The following is a 26,338-nucleotide window of genomic DNA, read 5'->3' on the forward strand; positions in this document are numbered from 1 at the left end:
GCAAAACAAACTGAAATAGATCCAATGATCTACTGTGTTTTAATCTCAGACCATCCTTCATCTCCTTAGAGGTTATATGTGGGTTAAAATAATAGAAAATCTGAGATTTTCAGTACAGGTTTTGACAAGAACCTGTAATAGGTGGCAAGGGGGAATTACCACACATCCTTTAGAAGATACTTGGTATCATGTAGTTCTCTTCTAATCTGAGAAGCTCATACTTTACTTATTATTGTAAGTACTTACTGTGACTACTTACTGATTTAATTTTGAATTACTTTGCATTGAGAGAACTTCTGCAGCTTCTGTATATCTTAGTAGTGTCCCTGGCAGATATACTTTGACAGGTCATACACTTAAAGTGATTGCTTTCCTTCATATTAAGAGCAGGAATTAAAAAGCTAATTTTTACTGCAATATCTATACTGGTAAACAAATTAAGACTTTGCTTTCAAAGGCAAAGATTTTTCCAGGAAATGGATTTTACTAGGGAATTAAACTGTCTCCTTTGGAGGGATACATACAAACCGCAAATTTAAGACCACTAGAATATAAACATTTAACAAACACTGAACATACAAGCATTCACACTGAACATGATACATGTCAAGGAAAACAAAATACCAGGCAAGCAGAAGACTCAAAATTTCTTAGCAGATCATGCACAAAGTAGAGAATCACCTTGCTACTGGGCCTATAGAGGTCAATGTAGTTACTTTCTATCAGAGGGTGTTGTGATAACCGGAAAGCACAATGTATCTGCTAAATTCACGTGGAGTTGAACTTAGTCCAGCCAAAATAGGATTGAATGCTAATGCCAGATTGTGGACATTACGCACATTATAGAAGGGTGCATGCAACTGTTAAATATTTTAGAGGCTTTGTGCTCACAAATTGCATGAACAAGTTTGTGTGTGCACAGCTGGAGGCATCTGGCAGGACCCCCAGGCCTGTGTGTCCACATGCTCATGCCCATCGATGAGGTGGCACAAGGAGGAGTGTGACACAAAGAGGTATGCGGGCTGCCTGGGCAGGTGTGCCACACCTGGCCATGCTGGCATCACTGAGATGTCAGTGAGAATTATAAATGCTGCTTCTCTCTCGGTACTAGAAAACACGGTGATTTGGGTGTCTCACCAGAACTAAAATGTGCACTTTTCATTTTTTTATCATGTGCTTTCTACGTGCTAATGGTTGTCCTCAGGCATCATCCAAATGTGCCAGAACATGACCTTTTCTTTTTCCTGATATGGCAGAGGTAAGATGGAAGCATGGAAGTGAGAGGCAATGCTGATCAGCATCTGAGATGATGTCATAGAGGGAGATACAGACATGAAAATGAAGTATTTATGGTATTGGGGACTTCTCTTTTTTTCTTCAAGTCTCATTTGCTTCATAGAGTTTGGTGAAGAAGGAATGAGAACTAACAAACTTCCCTGAACATATTTCAGAAAAATAAAAGGAAAAAACTCTACTTGAGCCTGATTATTTTGGGAAGAAAAAACAACACACCAACAATAAATCCCAGCTATGAGTGTCATTAGTGTACCATATCCAAGTTAAGCAACAAAAGAGAAAAGATGACACATTTATCCCTTGGACAATTGTATTCTGGATTCCATTTACAGTTGCCAGCATGTGTGGACTAGCCTCAACATACATTGGGGTAGGTTGCTCAGGTTTCAGAATTGGATTTTTTAAAGGAGCAAGCTTATTTCATTAATAATGTGTAAATCATACTTTTCTATCAGTTCTTAATATTCTTGGCTTTTTGAGACTCATATTTCTGTTATTTTACCATGTTCTTAAATAGCAGAATTAAGTTTTACTCACAAGGGAATGTACTCATTATTTTGTTGGCTCATCTGTTGATTATGCATTATCAAAGAGATAATTAAAATTTTGACTTTTTCTGAATGCTACACAAAAACTGACAGCACATTTGCTAAACAGCTGAAAAAATAAGAAGTAGTTGAACACCATGGTTTCCAAATTCTGCCTGTCTAAAACTGTGAATTTTTTATGCAGACAAGCCTTGGAAAAGAGTTAAAAATCTGATGAGTTTGGCTGCTTTCAATGTGTTAGATTGAGGTATTTCCTGCTGTAATTTAATGTGTGCTAGTATGGACATAATCTTGTTAACTGCAAATTTGGTGCTGTTTCTGCAGGAAACTACAGAGATGCAAATTACTTTTGCATGAGTTAAATGGAACCTCTCTAATCTGAATCCCATTTATCTGCAATTTCACAGGTCTAATTACTTATAGTTTCCTAATGGGACCACCTGGTTACTTCTGTTCAGAAAACAGTTTTCCGTATTCTCTGTATATCTGGCAAAGGTACAGCAAAGGTATTTATCAGCTCCATCACTTTAGGGGTTCTTCCTGTCTCTGACAGACGTCTCCCTTCCTCCACTCACACCTTTGGGACAGTGAGATGTGAAATGTTTGGCTGCCACTGCTCTGAGTGCACTGAAAAGCACTTGGGCCTCTGTACAAGATGTAAAGGTGGTCACTTCAGAACAATTCTGCTGCAGTCTGCTCCTCTGTCACCCCATCAAAGTCTTTAAGGCCACATATAGATTCCTACAGGAATTCCTAAGCTTTATATGTAAAGTTGGAACTGAATTTACTGAAGTGGGAATATGATTTATCTACAGTTAATATAATATTGTCATTATTGTCATACATAAACAACCTCCTTTTGCTTTACACCTTTTTTTGATCCTAATTACTGTAACTAATTTCTGCCATGTTCTGTCATCTGGTGTAAAGTATTGGCTTCTCTTCCTTCTCTTTTATCAGCTTCCAGCTTGTCAGACATGAAAAAATATTTAGTGTAAATATATGCATTCCTTTTGGATGAAACAAACAGGAGCTAAACCAAAATTCTGTGATGATGATCTGTTCCCATGTTTTTGGACTTGATTTACAAAAAACCCCAAACAAACAGTGGGTTGGATGCACTTTACTACTCTTTCTTACGGCAGACTGTTCTCAATGATATGATTTGTAAGCACCCTTCCTGCTTTGCTGCAGCAGAGGAGGACAGATAATAAAGAAGCTCATCTTGTTCAGACTATTTTATTTTAATGGTGGGGGATCTGAGAGACCAGTTTTTTCTCTATTTATAGAGCTCACTGCCTGCAATGTGCAATAAGCCTGCTCTGAACAGAGGGACTGCTGCTTGATTGTGTTATTTTGACTGCACAGTTTGAAAGACATACTGCTCACAGTGCGACACGGAGGAGATTAACAGCATTTAATTTTTCTTAGAATTAGTTTTGCTTCAGCTGAAATAGGTCTCATTATTTTGCTGAAAATCATCTGACTTTTATGCCCTCCACAAGTGAAATATTAAACTGTTTTTTCCCTTCAAGGAAACTGCTTACATATTTTATTGCTGGCTTTGTTTCTTATAAGTACCAGTTCAATAAGCCAAATTGGCCATTAGCAGTTGTGCCTTTGGAATAGTGAGGGGAATAAGTATTCCAACTGGAGGACAAACATTTTAGTTGCATCTTGATATGGGTGAAAAAAGATTGAACATGAATGTGCTGTCTTCAAGAAATTGCCCTAAAAGTCTGAATGTATTTTTAAGATCTTTTCTCTTGGGCTGTGAATCAGAGATACACTTAAGACACCTAAAGAAGGGATTATAGAAAAATATATCCAAATTGTCTCCGTGGGTTGTGTGTCGCACCATATTTGTAGGAAATTCTGCTGTGATACTGTAACAACCTTAATAATTCATCCTCATTAACATCAAAAGGAAACCAAAAAGGATGAGAACTCATAAGAAGTTTTGAAAGAAAATTGCTATGAAAAATTCCTCATTTTAAAATATTATTATATAAGGTATTAGGAGCAAATGAAAAACTAATATTTTCTTGGGGAAAAGGGGACATTTTACAGATTCAAGCAAATATTCTGGTTGAAAATAATTTGATAGAAATAGAAATGAAGTGTGACTCAGCTTTCCTCTGCCCTTGTCATTATCCCGATTTATGGACATTTACCTGTCATGACATTAAAAATTAAGTTTGAATCCAAGACCTAATACAAAAGTACTTTGCACAGAACATAAAAGCATGGAGGACAAGATTACTTGTAATGTTCAGAGAGGGAAAAGAGTATAATAGGAACAACAAAACCAGCCGCTTCTGGATGATGAATATCTCTTTTCAAAGTTTGGTAGGAAATTTGCAGTGACAAGGCTGCAGAAGTTTATTTCCTGTTATCTGGAGCAGAAGGTATTTCTGCTGTAGCAGCTTCAAGGAGCTGTTCCTGGCTCAGCAGACCCTCCACACCCTGCAGTGACTCTGTGGGTGCATCTGGAGGCTTCAGTTCCTTGTGTGGCATAGGGGACCCATCTCACCTCTGCAGGGTCCTACTGTGGATGTGGAAATATGAAATGCTGTGTTTTCCAGTTTTCTACATATAGTGTGGCCACATTAGATCAAAGTTTTGGGAATCTATCAAGCTACAGCATCAAGAAGAAAAAGGATGATGTATGCATAACTTATTTTTTAAAGCCAACTACTGATATGGGTAGGATATTCATGTTCTAAACACTGCTTCTCAACAAGTAGACAGGATTTTTTCTATGGCTATGAATATATGTTAATTTCTTCATCATGTTTCAGAACAGTGAAAGACTGTATTCTGGAAGGTACTGAAGCACTGTTTGTGTCCTTTTACTGATGGACAGGACTTCAGGCTCTTTTATATCTTCTGAAATGAAAAAGGGGGTAAAGCTGAGGGTGTTTTGAACTGTTGAGTAACAAATCTTGGTGAAATGGTATCTTGAATACAAGCAGGCCCTCAGATACTGAAAAGTGCACTTAAAATGTTTTATAGATTTTTTTAAAACTCTGAAAGAGTATTGCACTATCTGTGTAGTAAAACTTTTCAGTTTAGTGTCAACTGAATGCCCAAGCATAGCTCTTTTTGATTTTAGATCATAGGGAATTACACAGATGCATCAATGGAAGTAATTAGAAAATGTGACTGTTTTTAGCCTTAGAAAATATGGTCAGGAATAATAAAAGATGCTTACTATCACAAACCTCATAAGAGAATCTCTCTCCTTCTTTCTTCTGCTCAGTGGATTGCAAGTCAAAGGCATTAGACAAAGACAATGACACATTACAGACAAAACGTACCAATACATAAAAAGCAAAGTATAGTCCAATACAAACATTAAAATAAAGCTGGCACTACAGATTGCAACACAAAACACCCAGTGCTGGTAAAACATTACAGATCATTAGCATGTGTCTGTGAAATAGTTATGTCATTGCAGTATTGTCAGGACAGTAAATAGGTCTTGTAGACCTTTTAAAAAGCATTTTGATTTTCTTTGCAAGTAGAAGTGAAAGCTTTGACTAGGTTGCAAACATGGTGCTAATGATCTCTAAGGAATTTTGAATGAACCAGGAAACAGATATGGCTCACCTCCTTCCCTCCCATGGACTCAAACATTTTCTCAAGCTGGACTCTTAATTGCTGAATGTTGTTCATCAAGATACAGGCCTACAGAGAGAGATGAAATATGAGACTCTGCACAACCAATTCATCAGCAGCCTTATATTCATAGAATTAAAGAAACTTTAAGGTTGGAAAAGATTTCCAAGCCCATCTTGACTCATACAACTGTGTTTTTCAGGAACAGAAATTTTTAGGAACTTCTGTCCACTGCTGCCTCTCCCTCCCCTTTAACTGACCCTTCTCTTTGCCTGCTCAGCCCATGACTGCTCACTAAGGGCAGTGCTGCCCCACAGGGAACTGGATTCCATCTCCCAATCAGCTGGACAGGTTCCAGATCCCAGAATTTCCCATCCTGAGCTATCCCAGGTAATTTCTAGTCATACCTAATACAGTTACATCTGGTGGATTAATGCAAGTAGCACATCATCTTCCCATGGAGAGCAGAGGCAACAATGATCAAAGTGCTTTGGCAGTGACGATGGGCTGCAGGAAAGGGGTAGCCACACTGCTTGCTAGACCCAATCTCTGCAGAAAACTCTGACAATACTGTAACCCAGCTAATGGCTGATGCTTAAGTATTTCATAAATAAAGAGGCAGTTCTTTTAATAACAGAATAATATTTTAGAAATATGCATTTTTGCATTACTTGAAAAGCTGGTGAATAAATTAGGTAATAGAACTCTGTAATCATATTATTTCAGTCTAGAAATGTTGCTGTTTAAGATAATTTTTAAAGGCAGAACACTGCAAAAACCAGAAATTTCTGTATTCATATAAGGCCAAAAGCAAAACATTTATAAAAATAAGAAGCTAGTTACAAAAATCATAGAAGAAAGAATCTATTACTAGAATCTTTTGTACTTAGATGACTTTATATGCTGGTTTGTTATTGTGCAGATGAAGCAATCAGACAATACTTACCAAAAGAACTCTGGCTGGCCAAGGCCAGTGTGTTCTAGTGTGTGACTGGATTACTTTAGACACTGAGGAAATGCATTTCAATAAGATGTGTGTATACTTTTTTTCAGACAACAAGGTGGTGATGGAATGATTACAGTGATTGATACTCATTTGTACCTTTCCAGTTAATAGCATGTTCCAATGTAGAGCTGAAGCATGATGGGCTCAATAACATGATTTAGCTTTAATTATTAATACATTACTCTCATAGGAATTTGGTGTCAGAGTCCTTCTCAGCTGAAGAAGAAGAAAAAAAATTGGTCTAACTTCTTACTACTTAGATTATTCCTTCCCAGTGAAACATGAATTCAGATTTGAATGAACCGACAGAATGCAGCTGGCTTTGTGTAGTTGAAATATCACCTCTTTACTCATCTCTTGAAAAATCCACAAACTCCATTTCTATTTGTCTACCTTTTATTAATTACAATCCCTAAGACTGTATCCTCCTTTCCTGTACTATCTCCTGACTTCTAACAAATTAATTATTTTGGAAATTATCTGCAATATCACAAATCAATAATTATGAAAATTATTATTTGTGATGGGGGTATAAGTAGCTGAATATAACATCTTGTTCCTTTTGTTCTAAACAAATGCAAATGCCTTTGGCAGTACACTGAAGTTACAAGAGAAACACTTCACACAAAAGCAGTTTCAAAGTTTCCTTTGAGGCTGGCTGAGGTGGCTCTTTCAGAGCCTAAGCCTACCTTGGCTCAATGAAAACTTTGCTATTGTTGTCAGGTAAAGAACATTAGTTAAAAACATTCTCCTTGTATTTCATTATCTCCTACCCTTCAGAATAGTCTGTGCAGCAGTTTAGAGGAATCAGACAGATGCAACAACTGGTAAAAGTAGGTGGCAGGTACAATAATAGAACCCACATTTGTTTATAAATGCTGACAGGAGGTAGAAGATAAGAGGCTGTTTTCATATTAGATAAATACCTTTATGAAAAGCATGTTTGATATGCTTTTATTTGAACAGTTTGTATGCAAATGTTGTAGTGTTTAGTAAAATTATTAAAAGTATTAACTTGAAAAAGAATGCCAAATTCTAATTTGAATAATAAAAAGTATTAGTTTTAATCTCTTCTATTAACTTTAATGCAGATGAACATTTATTGTATCTGAAATTACCAGATCAAATGGACTTTTATTAAGATAAAATTATGTAAGGCAAATTCTGTTAAAAAAAGTTATGTCCATCAAAGGCATTTGATACAATACTTTATACCTGCTCTAGTGGAAGGTGTCTCTGCTCACAGCAGGGGGGTGGAAGGAGATGATCTTTAAGGTCCCTTCCAACCCAAGCCACTCTTTAATTCATAATGAGGTTAATCTCATCAAAAGCCTTAATAAAGATGAGAATATATGAGAATGACTTCAGAAATTCTTCAGTCCAACAATTAAAATCTCCTATTGGATAGGCCAAAAGACTACACAAACAGTTGGACTTGATGATTCAATACTTTATTAGAACTCATGTCTTCAAGAAAGCATGAGCTTTATTTAATATTAACATTAAATTCATAGGAACTCCCAATATTTGATATTTAGGTGCAATAGATGTCTTTTGAAATTGTATTGTTGTGTGTATGTTGGTGACCTGTAGGCCATCACACTGCACCTAACTATACAGAGCACTGGCAGATGCCCTGGATGTGACACAAGGACAAGGAGATCTGTGACGGGCTGAGGGCTGTACCATTGGAGATGAACAGTCTGAGGATGGGGCTGCAGTTATTGATCCAACTGCAGATTGGTACAGCTGAACAAAACACTACCAAATACAACAGACATGGTGCTAAAACCTGCCTGCCTTGAGAGAACTAGCTTTGATTGAATCGCAATGATGTTGAAAAGCCAGGTCCCAAGAATATTTTTCTTGGTCTTGTTAAAGTACTGAAAATGTTTCCATTTGCACAACTACATCTTTGCTGTCCATATCTCATTTATTTCTGAGTCCATGGCAATCTGGTTCTTCATTAGCGACTCCCTTGTAAGCAGTGAGGCAACAAAACAGCACAATTTTCTCCTCCCCTCTGCAGGGGCAAAGCACAGAGAGCAGCAGCAGAAACGTCTGCACGTGCTCCCTGCACAGGGACCAGGGAGCTTAGAAACTCTCCAGTGCACAAACTGATACAGAGAGGCAAGGCAATGCCAAGAGAAAACCCTAAACAAAGACCTTTTCTTCTGTCTGAAAAACAAGATGAAGATACATTCACCACGTTCACCACAGTATTAGGCTGTTATCCACTGCACGTTTGTAGCCATCTTGTAATAATTTTATAACTTTAATACTGAAATTATTAACTAGGATTCTTAACTAATTTAACTTATGGCAGCTTTTACACATCACTGTAAGCAGCTAGGAAAACATGCTGTCCTCCCTCCATTCATGTTTTTTTTTTTAATATAGAGAAGTGATTACATTTTCAAAAAGTACAGTAAGTCACGTACAGGTAATTTCTGAGGCAGAAAAAAGCCACAGCTTCTTACTCACCACATTTTCTTTATCACAATAGGAGCTGAAGTAACTTGAAATAATTGCAGCATACTGAACAAGTACTTTGTTGATAGTCTAGAAGAGAAGAAGAATCTTTTAAATGGCGAATTTCATAATGTAAACCAAAAAAAATAGAAGAAAATGTTTGTACAAATGATAGGTTTTACAGGTGCTTGCACACATAGTGTATTATATTTTTAAAATATAATATAAACAATCCAGTGAGCACATTTTCAAATTCCTGCACAGCAGATGGTGGGTAGTTCTAATTGTAAAGCAATCTTGAATAGCAGAGATAGTTTAATTTTAGCAGAGCTGTTTTTGAGAAACACTGAGAGCTCTACTCCTTGCAATGTACTACATAATTAATGGAACAGTAGCAAGCTGAAAAAATCCTCCAGGGTGACAATACGTAGACTAGAAATATAATGGAATTATAAGACAAAAGGAGCACTTTTCAGAGCCTGGTAATATGAGTTACCTTACAATAATCATGTAAATAAGAACTCTGCAAATGGAGAATTGTTGCAATGAAAGAACAGAATTAAATGTAAATGTGAACTTTTCTAAAGCCAGCAGGACTGTAATGGAAATTCAGAGCTTGTGAGGGAATGTAACTATCCAAATAGAAAGCTGGCAGGGTTGAGTTTATCAAGCAGCAGGTGAATAACTACCACCTCAAGACTTTTAACAAAAATTAATTTATTGCCATACCTTGAATTTTTCCTTTACTTGCACGGCCTAATTAGCTAATTGCATTTCACTGAATGGCTCCATTAATGGAACTGCAATTGGTTCTTAGCAAGATACCAACTGATGCATACAAATGTGTATAAAATGCATAAATGTGAAATCTCAGAGAGGATAGAACATCTCAAACTGGTAAACCATTTTGACAAAGTAGGCAAAACCCAGCCTTAAGCCACAGACAGCATGTCTTTCTTAGGATCCCAATCAGGTAGAAAACACTGATTCTAAAAAGCACTGGAATCACTTAGCTTTTAAGTACATGGCAACACAGTGTCATTCTCTCTGAGGCTTAGTTGAGATGCATTGACTTTAATTTACCTTTGCAAATCTTCTCATTAAATGAGATAGTGCTTCTGGATTAGGACACTCCAATTTCCGAATAATCTCAAAGCTTTGATTGAGCTGTGTGAAGACATCAACCACGGAACAAGAGAAGAGGGCATGATCTGATGTTTGCTGAAACTAGAGAGGAACATTCAAATGTTAATATTTGTTCAGAGATCAAAACTTCATTCATTGATTCTTATACTTGAAATTCATCCTACAGTCATAAAAAGTAATAAAGGAAAAAAAGAAGTCTCCCTGGTAATACTAAGGAATGTGTTTTTCACTTTTCTGATACTTTTGATTCTTTTAAAAATAAAACCAAAATTTTCCTTCATGACATCATTATCACATCATAGGTTAATGATATGGTACCACAGAATGAATTCTGTGGGGATTTAGGCAGAGGAAATTAGAGGGAATCAGAACAGGAATTTCTCTATAAGGTATCTTCCAAAACCTCTTATCTCTTGAAGTCTAAGAAGGATGTTGTGGGACCAAATGTACTTCTGGTTTTGTGATAATATATGTATCGATACTTTATTTAGTCTCTTTAAAAAGTAAAGGCTCACCCCATCTTTTTTGTCTCTTTCTAGTGCTCCATGAAGAAACTCCATTGAGACATCCTCATTTTCATCCAGCCACTGTATGACAAATGGTTCAAACCACCTGAAAATTAAAAGCAATTTTGTAAAGTAAAGTAGGTAGACTTGATAAAGATCCCAAAAGGAGAAATGCTATAATACCAATAGTTTGGCACATTGTGTTTTCAGATATGTTGTAATTGCGAAACATTTCAACAACCCTGGAAAAGTTTTTGTCACCAAAATGCTGCAGCTACCAAAAGGCTTTCCAGGCTTCAGTTTCACAATAGTCTCACTGGTGTACCCTGATGATATAAAATTAACAGTAGCCAATTCTCTACCAGTGAAGCATGGCAAGTATGCACTTTCTATCAATATTGGCTCTTTGGTAACATTTATTTTTTATTTGTATATAAAATAACTTGTATATAACTTTGTTTTAGTAAAAATCAGCTGTTTTAGTTTTCTTTCATTTACTTAAAAAAATTAAAGTAATAGGCCTCAAACCATCTCAGCAAACCAGCAGACTTGCAGAAGATTAGGGACAGCTCATGTACATGGACAGGGCTGAATATATTTATTGCAGGGAGACAGGTGAAAACAAAACCAGTAGCTGAGTATAACCTGAACCAGTAGGAATTATTTCTCTAGTATATCCTATTAGCATTACAGCTTTATCCAAATTTCGGTATTAAACAAATGCAGGGACCTACAACTAATAGTGCTGCTATGAAATAACTATTTGCACATTTAACATCTGGACTATTTCACTTGATAGAATGAAGAAGTAAAGAGAAGAAAGTGCAAAAAGTAGTTGGTGCTACACACCTTAAGATATTGCACAAATCTGAGCATAAATATTTGACCAAAATAAACCTTGCATGAAGCCCAGACTCATGGAAGCCTCCCCAAAACACCACTTACAGAGAGTATTCAGGCACTGCATCCTTGAAAGCAGAGAGCTCTCGCACATATTCATTATAAAACCATTTCACTTTGAAGTGCAAATTCATATAATCTGTGCTTTTGCATAATCGCTGCTTTTCATGTTCTGTAATAGAAGGAGTGGAAATAAAAGCACTTAATAGCATTCTAACAGTAAATAACATTTTTGTGCCTCAGTGCACTGGTGACATAATAATACAGGACTTGCATTTTAAGGCATAATTGGTTTGATTTTTCTCGATGTAGTAATATCCACAATTTCAATTTTCAGGATCTGAGTACCCTTAGGAAAAACAAAACAAACTAAGACCAATCCACAAGTTAGGCTTCTCCCCTCTCTTCACCGCAGTGAGAAAAAACCCACAAATTTGCTGACTTCTCCTTCTTTAGATCCTTCTTTGGCTGTTACAAAATGGTTAGGAAGTTTTTGTGTGTCAAGCTAGAAAAGACAACTATAGCGGTGTAGTAGCCAGAGGAAGTAACAGCTGTAAATGCCAGTCCTACAGGAATCTGTGAAAGCTGCATTTATCAGAGCTAAGAAAAAGAAAGAGGGGAAAACTCCACAGCTCTACAGCCATCTGATTTATGGCACAAGTTGAAAAGATGGTTTAATAAAGTGTTTTTGAAATTTTTCAAATGGACTTCACCTTTTCAGTGTCCTCGTGTTTTCCACATACTGAATATGCAGAAGGAGGTGAGTGGCAGAAATCATGCAGCCACCTGTAACCACTTTCTGCATTCTTGAAGTCTGATTTAATTTGTTTGGAACAAATGTCCATCTTTCTTCCAGGATTTTGATCCTTGTTTTAGCTTGCACACTATGCTCTGCATTCTTTACCCAGCCACTGCAGACCTGGACAGCTCCATTCCTTCTCTCTTTATCCTTGCTCAAATCTTTCATTTCCTTCTCCCTCAGCATGAAACCAGGGATCCACAAGTTTTGGGCAGAATAATCATACCTTTGTTTACTGCTCACAGCTTCCTAAAATCTCTACAGATCTCATCTGTTTGAGATGTCATGTCACTTGCACATTCTTCCCTAAGCAAAAGAGTAATTTATTTTCCCAGCTCCCTTAAAAAAATGATCTAATACAGGTGCTGAGGAGGAATGATGTTCTTGTGTAAATATTAGGTATTTAGAACTTACCAGTTTCAAACCTCCTTTTTGCTCCTTACTTCTGCTTGCTTTGCAACACAGCATTATACAAATCTCATATATTTGGATGGGAACCTAATTTTCTGTAACAGCAGGAGCATCCCATACTCTGTCACACACTTGAATGTAGCATTGGATTGTCTGTCAGTGAAAATGCACTGTGAATGACACATTCTGTGTTTTCAGATCTAGCCAGTTACATTAGAAGGAAATGTTTAGTTTTATTATGATGCCAAATCAGCACTCCAGTAGCACACCATGCCATCCAACAAGTGTTTCAGATGCATTTTATTATGCAGAGAGTTACTAAGTTTTGTGCAAATCGGCTTATGAAGCTCCCCTGTGGGCTTTTATTGCCTTTTTAGCATTGCAGTAGCATTTTCATCTTCACTGCCTTTCCATCACACTCAAGAAAAATCACTAAATCAGTTTCTGTCTAAATATTGCATTTATTCATCTTCATGCTACTTGAGAGTACTACAAACTCTCCCCAGCACAGTATCATTGTTACTAGCATTAAACAGGACCACAGAGAGAAAGACGTTGCCTTCTGTCATGGTTCTGAGGATCTTTCACAAACTAGTACAGAAAGCTAGATGACAAAACATTTGCTTTATAAAAGGTATTCTTACAAGGTAGACCAGCCTTTCACTGACAAAAATTATGTTATTGCTGTGAAGTTCACTGCACATCTGCTGCTTAAGTCATTGTTAAAAATCTGCCCTAGATTGCATCCCAAAAGAATGGAATTTCTGAAATGAATAGCACTTATTTTTTTTATTCAAGCTTTTAATAAATGGGTTGTTAGCTTATACAATGTAACTTGAGAATGTTTGCTATAGTATCACAAACCAAAGAAATGCTTATTTCAATTTTAGAAATGAGCTACTGCCACTAATTGGCAAACTTGTCTAGGAGGGTGCAACTTACACATACCATTCACTAATTTTTTTTTAAGGTTAAGATTTATAACACATTTTGCCTAAAAATTGCAGGCAGCAGTTCTTTTAGAGAAAAATTTATAAAGAAAGATAATAGGAAGGACTATAATCCAAGGTACTTTTCCTCACAGGCCTTGACCTAACAACAGTACTTTGGAATAATGGTTGAGTTTTGTTCATTTTTCCAGCAATTGCCGAAGAAAGCTGAGAAGATTTTTTTAAAACAACAAATAAAATTCATAATGATGACTCACTAAGCAGAAACATCTACATGACACTAAGGACAATATCATTTAACAAACTGGAAAAGAAGGTTGTTCTCCACAGAATATTTTTTTTCTTTTTAACCTTGAGGTAATAACATCACTCTGAGTTTCCATGTAATTTTTGATATGTATTACTTGCTAAAAAAGGAAAAAATGGTAATCTAAAAACCTTCATAAAAGATAAACATGTTAAATATTCAGATAATCAAATTGATATTTTGTTCAACTCTGATTTTCCTTATTTGGGTAAAAAACTCAGAGTAATTTTTTTTCTACAGCAGTTTCCAAGCCAATATTTTTGCAAAAACATATAGTTAAGCTGCTTGAAAGATTCTAATAATATGGTTTTAAAGTATATTTCAAATCTTTATGAAAAAGAACTTCAAGGAAATTATTCTGTAAAATTTCACAAATTGACTGCATACACATAAAATAGATTTTTCTAAGAAAACCAAACTTGTACAGTTTTTAGGCTCTATAAATAATGTTTCAGGGATTAATAACTACTATAAAGAATATCCATTTGTAGCAAATTAATTACATTCTACTGCTCTACAGTTTATTAAACAGAAGTGGTTGAGACTAAGCACATGGGATTTGTGTTTGGATTAGCTGCAAATTTCCCCATCAAAACTCAGCTGTTATTCTCAACCATTGTGACATAATTCCATATTATTTGCAATAATTACCTACCAATCTTTCTAGAGACTGCCAGCTGCTATCTATTTCTTCCAGAACTTCTGTTTCAGAAAACGTGCTATTTCTAAACTTGCAGTCATATAATTGGGAAGGGTAATTGGGAACACAAAACTGAGTACAGCTAGAGGAAGCAAAGCTCCAGTAAGGAATGATATGGATGGGGTATGTATTCCCCCCTCTAAATCCCTGTGGAAATCTCCACAATACAGCAGCAGTTGCTATGCCACAGCCTCTTTTATGCTTATAGTGCTCCAGATTTAATCTCTATACTGCTGAAAAAACCTGAAGCCTCTGATTGTATGAATGTAACAGCATACAGGCTACAAATGAAGAAAAACATTAACTAAAAGTTTGTCACTGATTTAGAAGAAAACATTACATTCCACTAGAATCTCATCCTAGGACTCTTGTACTTTGCTAAAGGCAATGGAAGTCACTGGTTATTAACTGAAATAGACAGTAGAACACAACTAATTGATAATTATGTATAATTTACATTAATTTTTATAATGTGAAATACTACTGACCTTTCTAAAAGGGCTCTCTGTGTCAAGATGAATATAATAAACCAAAACCTGAAAAACTTCTGTCATTACCTCCTTTTTCAACTACATTTATCTCTAAACCCCCCTCTAATGCTCCTTTAAAAGAATATATTGCATCTTTCACAACAGACTTCTACACAGTCAATCTTTTCTCTGCATTTACTTGAAAATTTTCATCAAAATATCTTTGGACAGTTCAAAAACATAATGGACTGCACCTGGAACATATCTGAGGGGTGATGAAGCTGTGCAAACGGGACACTGAAGAAAAAAGAGACCAAGAACACTTATTAAGGCAAGATGCATAAATTAAGAAAGGCACTGTAGATCTTCAAAGATTTCCTTACTATGGAGTCATGTTTCCTTTCTGGACAGAGGAGCTACTGGAGAGGGTCCAGTGGAGGCCACAAAGATGATGAGGGGTCTGGAACATCTCTCTTATGAGGAGAGATTTAGGAGAGGAGCTAGGCTCATTTTGTCTGGAGAAGGAAAGACTCAGGGCGGATCTCATTAATGCATATAAATCTCTCAAGGAGGGTGCCAAGAGGAGGATGCCAGGCTCTTTGTGGTGGTGCCCAGCAACAGGACAAGGAGCAATGGCCATAAACTAAACCATAAGAGGTTTGATCTCAGCATGAGGAAGAACCTTCCATTGAGGGTAGCAGAGCACTGGAACAGCTGTCCAGGTAGGTCATGGAGCCTTCCTCTCTAGAGACATTCCAAACCCACCTGGGCACATTCCTGTTGTCACCTGCTCCAGGTGACCCTGCCTTGACAGAGGGGTTAGACTGCATTATCTCCACAAGTGCTGGCCAACCCTAGCAATTCTGTGACTCTGTGACAGAGATCAGGGAAGGAAGACAGACTGTCATATTCTGAAAGGTGCGGAAGAATGTTCACTACTCCTTTTTGTCTTCTTGCTTGCAGTGGAAGCTGCTAATCCATCCCTGCCTTAATGCCGTGCACTACAAAAGCTGATGTGACATTGCCCTTTACATTCAACCAGAAGCTCTCCAAGCAGGAGGCCGTGTGCTCAGTGCTCTGCTTTGCCTGACATTTCACAGCAGGTGCAGCAGAGCTCAGGGGCACCTGCTTGGTGTCAGAAAAGGCAGAGATGTACATGGTTCCTTGGGAGAGGTAAATGTCTCATGGGAACTTCAAGGGCATCAAACACCAATGTCAAACGCTACATAAGAGAAGCTACGTGTACAATCATGAGGGATGTATGAACCTGCCGCAAACTACCCTGTCTTCTACCCTAAATGTTGCATCTGCCATTTTTTACCCACTGTGTTATATTGCCTAAGTGTTTCAGATTACTTAGGCAAATAAACTTTGATATTTTATTAACATTAATCAGTTGATTTTTTTACTGCTTCTTTTTAGTCCATATTACTCCTATTAGTTTCATCAATTAATTACTACTTCCAAAGCCAAATACTCCACAAAAGTTCCAGAAAAGTGGATGGGTTATCACCAAAAGGGCAATGCAAGATGTGCAGCTTGATTATGCATAAACTTGCTCTGTTTTGCTTGCTGCTAAGAAAAATGTCAGGAATACAAGTAAATGAAGATCAACATCAGTATAAATTTCACTCTTCAATATCATATCAGACTGAAATTTACATACCATGATACTAAATAGATAATATTCAAAGAATGAACATTTGGAGAAAAAAAAAATCTGTCTTTGGATACACATGGCTACTATTGAATACAAAAGGAAATAAGCACTTACTTCCAGTGAGTGAAATAATCTGAACTGCTTTTTTACTGCTGGTGAAATTCTTGCTTTGTATATTTATGGACCATGAAACGCATAAGGAAATGGGAGCTACAAATGAAGCAGAAGAAATAGTCCATCCTATCTGATATGAGATCTAGGATGATAATTAAAGCCCTGGTTCTGAAGAATATGATTGAAATTTCAAATATTTCATACTGGTATTTCAACATCTATGCAAAGTAATAAAAAAAAGAAAGTAATGAAAGTAATAAAAGTAATGAAGTAATAAAAGAAGGAGAGTAATGCTAATATAGGAATCCAATTTATATTGATTATGATTTCATAAAACTCTAATATGTATAAAAATTGCAAAACAAAGAATATACGCCCCATCCTCAATATATGCCCAAGCTCAATGCTTGAGCATTGGAAGTGCTCAAGCCAGGTTGGATTGGGCCCTGAGTAACCTGGTCTAGTGGGTGGCATCCCCGCCCATGGCATGGGGCTTGGAACTGGGTGATCTTTAAGGTTCCCTTGAACCCAAACCATTCCATGTTTTTATGATTTAATAGTATAATGCTTGAATCTGGGATGGAAAACAGAATAAAGGTAACAAAGAACACTTACAATAGCATTGGAACTTAACTATTGAATACTCAGCTTTGCATTTTCAATGTAATTTTTGTGATAGTTTTTTTCCATCTACTTATTGCTTAATTTTTAAAAGAAATGTGTCTTTCCATGAAGATCTGATTCTCTGCTCTTCGCCTCATTGCTAGTATGCAGAGTGAGCATAAAACCTTATCAAACAGGCATGCTTGCATTTTACAAGCAATTAGTAAAATGAAGTACAAACCAGGAAGAATCTGGCAGAAAGATAAATGTGAGGCTGCACTAAATAATTACCTGTGTTCAATCTGGTTCTGCCTGCAAAAGCCAAACCAGAGAGGTGTTCTCTAATTCTTACCCAGCAAATTGCACTTAAGGCTTATTAAAAGATAATGTGCAAACAAGCAGTTTTAACAGATTTATCCTATTCTCCTGGGGGTGAAACAGTATCAAATGTTTGGTTTAGAACTAATGCACTTGCCCATAAGAGGACATTGACCTCAGATTCTATAGGAGAAAAAGACACAAGCGAATCTCTGTGGAACAGTCTTGAAAGTAAAAGACTGAGGTTTCAATCTAAGAAAACAGAGACTAGGAGAAGAACAGCTACTGTGTGAGGAAAGGTTTAAAGCAGTGTCTTAGTAACAATGGGCAAGATTAAATATATCAGAGGTTGCTTATTATTTTTAATTTTTTAAAATTCAAATATTGTATTCTAGTTCATAAAGAAAGGTGTTTATTTTCCAGAAACCTGTTACTAGTTACTGCTTCTCAATGAAGGAAGTACAAAACACAAGGGGATTCATTGTGTGATTAGCTCACAGAATGCAGGAAGTGGTGTAGCACCTACATTTCCCTGCTGCTGTGTGAGAATTATGCAGCTCCACTCTGACAGAGATAAGGGGAAGAAACCCCTTGGGAAAACAAAAGGATGAAAGCTTTCCCCTACCAGCAGATGCAGAGCTGCACTAAACAATGCTGGTCCTTTAAGGGACTGTCTGAGGGGACAAAGTAATATTTTTACTTAGAGGTTTTTTTTGTTTGGGGTTTTTGTTTTTCTTCCCCAGCCATAAAATTAGTTCAGACAAAAGATATAAGTCTAGCTTTTGTAAAAACATGAGATGGAACAAAGTGGTATCATCTTAGTGATAAAGAACTGTAATCAAGGACAAGAAGAAAGAAGCAGCAGAATATTCTTCTGGGTTAAGATATCTACAAACTCTGGAGGAGGTCTTGCCTGCTCCTGCTGCTACAGGTCATATACAGCCCATTCAGCTGACGAGAGCATTTCTCCCTTCAACTCATTCATTTGTGCAAAGGGCAGGGCCACGTGAGCTATAAATAACCTGTAATTATTACTCAATCATAACCTATCCAGCATGGTGGTACCAGAATAAGCTGACAAAAAAATGCCTTTGTCACAATAAGGCAATGTTCAAGAAAAGTTTATACACAATTTCTTTTCAGTAAGTGATTACCTGAGGAAGAGCTAATAATAGTGTTTAAGAACAAGAGTAATAGTCATTGGTCAGAAAAAGAATAAATAGGGACACAGCTATCATTATTAAATACAAAAAACAATATATACTGCTATTATTGAGTGACAAGTTTAAGACTGAAAGGCATTCACTGATGCACTACATTTTTTCTAGTAAATCTGGCACAATGACTACACCTACAGTCAGACACAGAGAAACTTGGACTTACTAAGATTGCTGTAGACTCGTACTGTGGTACTACTCATTGTTGTGATGATGGTTCAATGTGTAAAATCCAAGGAAATGTGTTAGAGAACAAGGAAATTATAGATATAACAGTCCCAATTGCAAGGCTGTGCCATATTAGAGGTCTCTGAGGTAGTTCCAGCAATATGATACATTGCTACAGCACAATATGAAGAAGTATTAACTCAGCCCCTGGGAGCAGTTTTGTCCATTTCATCTGTCTTAATTACTGGGTCTAATAAACGTCAATAAAATTTGGCTTGGCTATGGTGCTTTTTGGGCAAGCCTGGAGAGCTCTGCTTTGCCCTCGACAGGTGGATTCTCATGCTTAGGAAGCTCAGCCCCTCAGGATGTACAGAATGTACCTGCTGTTACCAACATCCTTGTCTGTTATGGTGAATAAAGTAAGTTTCTAACTCCCCTCTTCCTCTAATCACAGCAACATGCTATCTTATCTGCCAAAGGAAGGTTTAACTCCAGCTGTAATCTCCTTGACTTTGCCTCCACAGACTCTCTGAGTGGCCATAGAGGACTCTTAATTCCTCAGGTGTCTGAAAAGATAAGCGTGGAATACATTTGTTGAAATGTGCCAATGCAGAAATGAGACTGACTCAAATAAAAAGGTTTTATATTTTGATAGTGATGACATCCTGCATTCTTGTGGATGCTGCCTTCTTGTCCTTTACAAAACCTTAGTCTCACCTTCCCTCACCTCTGTAGCCTCCTTCTAAACCAAGACTATATTCCATCTTAGGGGGAACGTTGTAAATTGTAAATTTGGAGTGAAAATAGACTTGAAATCTGCCACCAAATGGCGTGACCTTTCTCTGGGCAGCATTAGCCTTTTTAGATTTTTTCTATGCTGTCTCTGTGCTCAGCATCAACTCCCAGACCTGCCTCGTCTCTTTCAAATCATCAGTTTCTGTCATGGAAGAAGTATGTGTCAGAGAAACAGAAAAATAGTATCTTCTTAAGCACTGAAGACAACAGCAAACTTGAAAAGCATTAAATGCATAAAATGCTGGAATGACTCTCTCCTTTTCCTATTTTTATAAGGCTTTTGGAATCTTAGGTCTGCAGGATGGAGACTGTCTGTTGCTGTTATTTACACAGCAGCCAACTAATTTCTCGCCTAATTCTGGTCTTGACTTCTGGCCACTACCAGAATCAGATTATCATAATAACAGCAATTAGGATGTTCTCTTTCTAAAAGACTGGATAGTTTCAGACATTTGATCTGACCTATTCAAAAGTGAGAGATCTTAAAGAGCTGAAAAAAGCAATTTCTGAGGACAAAGAATTAAAAAAGATACTTTGCAATTGCATGTCTAATTTCAGCTTATTACTCTCTCATCATCTTTTAACCTTTGCATCTTCATACTTGTAAAGGAAAAGATTTCCTACTATATGAAATCAGTAAAAAATCATATGCATTGTTGGTGAAACTCTCTGTTCTCATTTATTTGGAGTATAAATATGGAATAATTGGGGGATCAGAGAGTACAAAAATATTACCATTCTATAAGATCAGATATTTGTGTAAACTATATGCCAAACAACAATCTATAATGTATCACACAAACCACTGATGCTTCATGGACAACCTGCAAAGAAGAAAAACATCCCAAAAGGACCAAATCTAATGAAGACAATTCTCATAGAGAAACACGTGATACCTTCTTCATGCAAAATCTATACATGAAAACAATCCATTAGAAGAGAAAAAAGAAATATAACTGGTGTGAACTCAATGTGTTAAAGTTTGCATAAAACTTTTAACACTATCCAAAGGCTAAACATTTTAATTAACTTCAATTGGAAGAAAATCTAGAATGAAATTATGAGTTCAATACCAGATTTCAGTACAGTTTTGTTTCCAAGGCATGTCAGCTTGGCACAGCATAGCCCTAATCTTGGCAGCTGTGCAGACCTGAACTGTGCTTTGGGATGTCCTTTCCTCCCTCACCAAAAACCCAAGCTGTTCCCCCAGTGCCAATTTAGTGCCTTGGTACTCTCAGAGACATGGCTTTGCTCCTCCCTAGCCAAAGGCCACTGCCATGGCAGCTGCTCTCCCCTCTGACTTCTCCATGCCACAGCAGCAGCTTCCTTGCTGGAGTGTCCTCCACGGAATAAGGGAGAAGAAAAGGCAGAGGGTGTGTGGTGCTGGCCGGTGCCCCTCACAGGGCTGCTGGGTTGTTCTACAAGAGGAGGTGGGCAGAGGGCACTGCTGGAGAGCAGCAGACCTGCAGTGCACACAGCCCCTGAGCAGATCCAGGAGGGATTCAGCTGTACAGGGAGAGGAGAGAGCCCGAACAGCCATTCTGAACTGTGCTCAGGAAAAAGGGAAAAAGAATGGAAAGTGGATGCTCCAGTGTTTGCTGTCTTGCAATTTCCTGAATTTAAGCTGATGGGTGTGGCTGGATATATTTGTGAATACAAGAAGTGGGTAAAACCAGAAACAGGATCTTGGATGAGCTAATCCAATCTTTTTTATCACATGAGCAATCTTTTTGCAAACAATGCTGGACCAGTTCATTGCTTCTTGATTGGATGCAGAAAGGAATCAACTTTGTAACACAAAAGATGCTGCTTCAGGAGATTAATACTAAATTAGAGTAGGGAAAGATTGCAATCACAGTCCTGGACACTAGGTATGAACAGATGGTAGCCTATGTTAATAAATTGGAAGGCGAGAGTGGCATAGCAGAATGCAATGCATTTTAATGAACTCCATTAAAACCATGAGGACCAACTGTGAACATATTTAAGAGCTTGCTTCTAATCTTACAGAATCTAAAGAAAAAAATATTATCGCCATCAACAACTGAGTTAAACCCTGTTTGCAGAATATCTATTGAAAGAATTAATAATTCAAATCCCAGCAAAGCTGGGTAGAGGATCAGTATACTGATCTATATTTTTTTACTAGATTTATTGAGGTTCCTGTTTAAGAATGAAATCATAGTAGGTGAAATGCTGTATATTTATAACAATTTATACTAATTTCAAAATAGTAACTTATACTAATTTCATGTTCCTTTGTTATTATTTATATGCAGGAACAGTTTCACTAATGATTCTGGGAGCAGTTTAGAATTCCTAATGACAACAGTGGCATTTAGTCTCCTCAGAAAGTCAGTATCCACAGCAACACAGAAATGAGACCACATTCAGGGACTGGTTGGGAGCATAAAAAGTCAAATGCCTTCTACCTCTCTCTGCAGAATAAGGATTAATATTAACATTAATATTTATTTTAAAGTCCTGATTTAGTCCTAACATCCGCACTTTATATATTGTATAATTAAGTCTTATGAGCTTCTTGTTCTATTCTTAACCACCAAGAAACAAGCCACAATTTGATCTGAAGCTGCCTTTTGAGTGATCAGTGTGCTCTAATGAACAAATAGTGTGAGTGGTGTTTTGTGCATTATTTCTTTGCAGTGCAGAATGTTTATAGTTCAATGGCTAAAGCTCTGGGTGCTCAGATGGATGGATGTCCATGTGCAGAGTACAACTACACCCCCAAGGTCATGAAGTCATGGCACTTGGTGACTATTAGAAATCCTCAGTAATCTGTGCTATCTGTAAGGGAATCACAACACTGAGTTACTGAACAGCAGTTTTCTGATAGCTGTTCCTGACACACAGCCTCTCCAGACAGGAGATTCCCTGATGGAATCCGGATTATGCTTTAAGGAAAAATTCTATTTTTTAAAATAAAAACCAGCGGCTTTCACTTGGTCTTCACATTTCTCAGGCCTTGGAAGCTTTCGCCTTCACTGATCACTCTTAAAGGATGATCTGACTGACATCCCTTCTCAAACTTGCACTTCTGATTCACTCTGACATGACTACAGAGCAGCACTTTGAAACAACAGTGTAACATCTCTTCTCCTACCCACATCTAAGATGTCTCATGTCTTCTGTTGTTTTTGTACCTATTTTAATTACCTTCCTTCCCTTCTCCTCTGCTGTGCTTAGGATGGAAGTTCCACGTTCAAAGAACACAACTAACAAAATGAAGTAACACAACAGCAGATGAACAAAACAGTTCTTCCACCAATAGCCATTCTAGCCACTCATCTTTTCACTTTCTTTATCATCATGAAAATCTGCCATGCCATCAAAGCACCACTGCATGGATATTATTGCATTAGACATTCTGGAGAGAATAATATAGAAGTGTGGGGATTTTAATCCTTTAAGCCTGTTGAATTGCATTGTTTTTTAAATTCAACCTCATATGTTTTTTTACACCTTTTTTAGATTTGCTCTGTAGTTAGTAGCAGACTTGACTAAAGACAATGCCAGTTTCATGCAGGTATTTTCACTTGGTTTGCTGCAATAACCATATTTTATTGTGTGTTTGAAGCCATTAGTAGGAGACAATCTGCTATGTAGCAAAACTCCATATATTTTAACAATGGCTAACCACAATATCTTAAGAGATAAAATGAAACTGCGTTTGATTCTCCTGGAACTAGAATGAATACATCCTGCCTTTTGAACACAAAAAGATTTAATTATAAGTGTGTGCTTCCTCCATAATTTCATTCCGCAAATGTTCCTTATGGGCAAGTTAGCAATTTTCAGCTAGTGAGAAAAATCGGAGTGTCTACAATGTTCTCTAGCAAGCACATGTGGGTCTCTTTGGACACTGAAGGTTTTTATCAGATCCAAGAACCAGCATTTCAAGTCACAATTTTTTTAATGTTGTTCTTTCACAGATAACTTCATAAATTCACAGTGAAATGATTTGATTCCTTATAGCCCTTCTTTTTCACTAACTTACAAAGCATCTTAAACAAGTACACTAGAAAGCTCTAATCACACACAGAAATATGATGCCAGGTATCACTTGCAGTGGAAATCAGTCTTGCTGAACTCACTAGTGTAATTAATAGTTTGTTCTAATTACCTTCCAGAGCATATTTCATGTCCTGGGCAAAGAGAGTCCACATGATTTCAGCACTGATTTTTCCCATGTTCAGCTCTTGAGGGAACCTGCAATCAATCACATTACATCAGTTCACCTGCTGCTAGGAATAATGCTTACAGCTGCACAACAAAAAGGCAAATATTTCCACGAAATAATTCCCCTAGTATGCACTTACTGTATCTTATGTTTTGTAACAATCATATAAACCATCCTACCTTCAAATAAAAACTTCCCTCATATGACATTTTAAATCAAGAAACATTCATCTATCTTGCAGATGATTCCTTAGCTTTAGGTAAATGAGATGGCTTATGAAGAACATGAAACAGTTGGCTCAGATGTTTGGCAGCCACGGGTTTTCCTTAATTCCCTTCTGACACTGGAAAAGAGTGAAGCTGTCTGTGAAGCTATATTGGTTTATATACTGATAGAATCCAATTCACTGAAGACTTCCACCTTGATGTATGGATAAAATAATAAAGAATATAACAAGTAGTGAAATGCAGATTTTGATTCAAAATTTTAGTTTTGGTCTCATTCTTCATATCATCTTTGAGAGGTCCTTTTTAGATACTTTCTGCTGTTATCAGTTAAATACTTTTACACAAATTTTTCATAGATCCCAGCTGCTTCTTATTCAGTGCAAAAGAAAGGCTTTAATCTTTGAGTTACCATTTTCACTGTTAGCAACTAGCAGAAGCTGGCATTTTAGTGATCAACACTGTGTTTTTGTCATTTTTTTTGTCTTAAAAAAAGGTCTGTCTTTAATGCAGGTGTGGAACTGACATGAGCCATTCTCAGGACACAGAATCAGAGCCAAGCAGGTCAGGCAGATGAAAAGCAGAAAGTAGAACTGATTCTCCCAGTGGGGTAAAGCAGTTTTTTATGGCACAGGGGTACAGGGAGAGCCACACAAATACACCCACAGTTCACCAGGAATATATAAAAGAAGGGAATATATTAATGAGGGAATACACAGAGCTGTGTGGCTTTTGTGTTGAGGTTATTCCACTATATACTAGCAGAGAATTGGATCCAAAGTATTTTGACCTTTTAGTAAAGCACTAATCAAATTCAGAAAATATTCCATAATAATTTCTATAAAAATGTAAGAATTTTTAAAGGTCTTGTTGACATAGAAAGAATGAGAATTATGTGCAACTTTAAAGTGGTAGCAGTAGGATCTAAGTAATGTATTCATTTTAGAGACCTATTTGACCCTGATCATATCTGCAAAGAAAAAGTACTTAAACAGCTCATTAGCTCTGCCACTTTAATAGGAAGCAGTTGCTAGTTCAGTGTTCAGTTCACTGAGCCCTCTTTATGCTAATGACTGCTCAATTAAAGAACTTCATATTATTTCTATTAACACAGAATTAATTTCTGTTCAAAAGCTGAAATGTATTTTAGCTGTCTTAATTTCTTTACCTGCAATCCACTCTGAGTTCTCTCTTAGCACCAGACTTGAACTTTGACAGTACTGCTCTGAGGAAGTATTTAACAGCTGAATTAATATTGACACTGTCTTTTGAGCACATTGCAAGGCTGGCCATAAGGCATGGCTGGGTCTGATAAAAGTGCACTTGTTTGATAAGTGATAAATAGATTTGTCCATGCATTTTAACTTGTGAAAGCACATACACACACAAACTGCAATTACCAATGTTGATTAGATTAGTTCAACACATCCCACCTGGCTTCAGTTAGGTGAAGTCTAAAATTGGTGACAGTTTTTATACTTCTAACAGACGGGTGGGCATTGCACAGCTGCCAGTCACAGGCATGAGGGAACTACCAGAGACAAATGGTAACAGAAGCAGCTGTCTTATCAAAGGGAAAGGATAATCAAAGGTCAAATACGAAAGCATCTATATAAGTACGGTATTTTGTATTATTTGTATTTTACCACCTTATTTTTAGGTAAGAAAAATTTTTCAAACTACTTCAAATTTTGATCTATAAGGAGCAAAATATCAGAGAAATTTCTCATGCAAGTCTCTACACATTACATTTTCTAATCTTTGTAAAAGCCATGTATTTTCACATTTCTCAGTGAAGCAAAAGGACAACCAGCAGAGTTCTCTGTCAGTCATTCAGCGGGCTCTTGCTACAGTTATTTCTGCCCCATAGGCCATAATTTTCCTAGTTTCTACATCAGTCTTGAAACTA

General features: G+C 37.0%; 1 protein-coding gene across 10 annotated transcripts in view; it reads right to left on the reverse strand.

Moving 5' to 3' along the window:
* The window catches only part of UNC13C (unc-13 homolog C), a 158,911-nt gene that overhangs the window by 24,736 nt on the left and 107,837 nt on the right, over nucleotides 1-26,338 (reverse strand). For 8 of the 10 annotated variants that reach the window (XM_038147216.1, XM_038147211.1, XM_038147212.1 and 5 more), the window contains 7 exons: nucleotides 24,149-24,234; nucleotides 11,541-11,667; nucleotides 10,605-10,701; nucleotides 10,027-10,170; nucleotides 8,956-9,033; nucleotides 5,457-5,534; nucleotides 5,069-5,098 (listed from right to left, as the gene is read on the reverse strand). In XM_038147216.1, coding sequence (XP_038003144.1) covers nucleotides 5,069-5,098; nucleotides 5,457-5,534; nucleotides 8,956-9,033; nucleotides 10,027-10,170; nucleotides 10,605-10,701; nucleotides 11,541-11,667; nucleotides 24,149-24,234 — 640 coding nt within the window. The remainder of the gene's footprint in view (nucleotides 1-5,068; nucleotides 5,099-5,456; nucleotides 5,535-8,955; nucleotides 9,034-10,026; nucleotides 10,171-10,604; nucleotides 10,702-11,540; nucleotides 11,668-24,148; nucleotides 24,235-26,338) is intronic. The other 2 variants (XM_038147215.1, XM_038147214.1) reach the window with 1 other exon arrangement.

This window comes from Motacilla alba, chromosome 10, assembly GCF_015832195.1.
Source record: "Motacilla alba alba isolate MOTALB_02 chromosome 10, Motacilla_alba_V1.0_pri, whole genome shotgun sequence".
Lineage (NCBI taxonomy): Eukaryota > Metazoa > Chordata > Aves > Passeriformes > Motacillidae > Motacilla > Motacilla alba.